Raw genomic sequence first — 1566 nt, 5'->3', positions numbered from 1 at the left:
GCAGGTTTTCAACCAATGGAGGCCATGTGGAAATGTTCTGATGTTTCTAATAAAACTTATTTTCCAATAAACTGTACTGAGTTATTTTAATTTTTTTTTTCTGAATTTTTTATATTGTAAAGTTATTTATGGACACCCTATATATATATATATATATATATACTCTCTCTCACTCACACAGATATATAAACATACATTATATATTCATATACACATATACATACTGACTGACACTCCGTTGGTTATGACAAGTGTTCCAGTTGATCCTATCAATGGAAAAAACTTGCTTGGGAAATTTATGTGCAAGTGGCTGAGCACTCTACAGACATGTGTACCCTTAATGTAGTTCCCAGAGAGATTCAGCATGACACAATGTGACAAAGATGGCCCTTTGAAGTATAGGTACTACTCATTTTTGCCAGCTGAGTTGACATATACATATATATATATATATATATATATATATATATATATACATACTAATAATGCATAATACATAATTACTAATTTACAAATAAATAAATAAATATATATATATATAAACGTACACAAATACATATATACACAAAAATACATGCATACAGCATGCATACATACTGAACAAATAACTGTGAAATAAATTTACTCACTGTTTGTTTGTTAGGTTCAAACTGTAAAATATAAGTCTTCATAGTTGGTAGGTAGACACTATTATAAAAACCAACAATTGAATCAGTTTTGCCATCTTGGATTAATATCACTTTAAATATCTGGGGAGTGGAAAGAGAGATATCAAGAATTAGATGAAGAAATATAAATATCAACTGAGAAATAAGGCTGGAGAAATCATCTGGAGATAGGGGAAAAAAAGAGAAATTTTTTTAAAGCACTAAAGTAACAGATTATGTGCTTGTAAAGACCCCAACCCCATCCATCTCAGCAAAATCATAGTTCTGTCAAGCCTTCTCCAATGACTCATCTTCTAACATGCATCCCTCCCTAATCCTTCAGGTTTGTAAACGTGACCACTTATCACCCTACACTTCACATCATATCCTTACTATTGTCCATTGTAACCTTCTCTCCCTCCTTAACTCACTCCTATTTTCTTCCTACACTTCTCCTCCAAACTGATATTTACTGCGTTAACTCAATCCCTATTTTTAATTGTGCACTTACTCACTTTTCTGCTCCTCTATCCAAATGCTTCTCAACTGGGTTTCATATGGCCCTTACGAGTCCATATAAGATTTTGTAACTAAAATTTATCTGGTCTTACTTCTACAATCTTTTCTTTTTCTTTTACTTTTATCTGTTTCAATCATTTGACTGTAGCCATGCTGGGACACCACCTTGAAAGGTTTTTTTAGTCAAACAAATTGACTCCAGGACTTACTTCTTAAGCCTAGTACTTATTCTACTAGTCTCTTTTACTGAACCACTAAGTTATGAGGACATAAACACACCAACACCAGTTGTCAAGCAAGCAGTGATGGGGGGACATAGACACAATGATACACACACATAAATATATACATACATACATATATATATGTGTGTATGTATATATATATATATATATATATA

General features: G+C 32.0%; 1 protein-coding gene across 5 annotated transcripts in view; it reads right to left on the bottom strand.

Annotated features, from left to right (window-relative positions):
- Positions 1 to 1566, bottom strand: part of LOC106877521 (retinoblastoma-associated protein) — an 82510-nt gene that overhangs the window by 24686 nt on the left and 56258 nt on the right. For all 5 annotated transcript variants that reach the window (XM_052966334.1, XM_052966330.1, XM_052966331.1 and 2 more), the window contains exon 24: positions 630 to 749. In XM_052966334.1, coding sequence (XP_052822294.1) covers positions 630 to 749 — 120 coding nt within the window. The remainder of the gene's footprint in view (positions 1 to 629; positions 750 to 1566) is intronic.

This window comes from Octopus bimaculoides, chromosome 3, assembly GCF_001194135.2.
Source record: "Octopus bimaculoides isolate UCB-OBI-ISO-001 chromosome 3, ASM119413v2, whole genome shotgun sequence".
Classification (NCBI taxonomy): Eukaryota; Metazoa; Mollusca; class Cephalopoda; order Octopoda; family Octopodidae; genus Octopus; species Octopus bimaculoides.
This window is presented reverse-complemented; position numbering and strand designations above follow the sequence as displayed.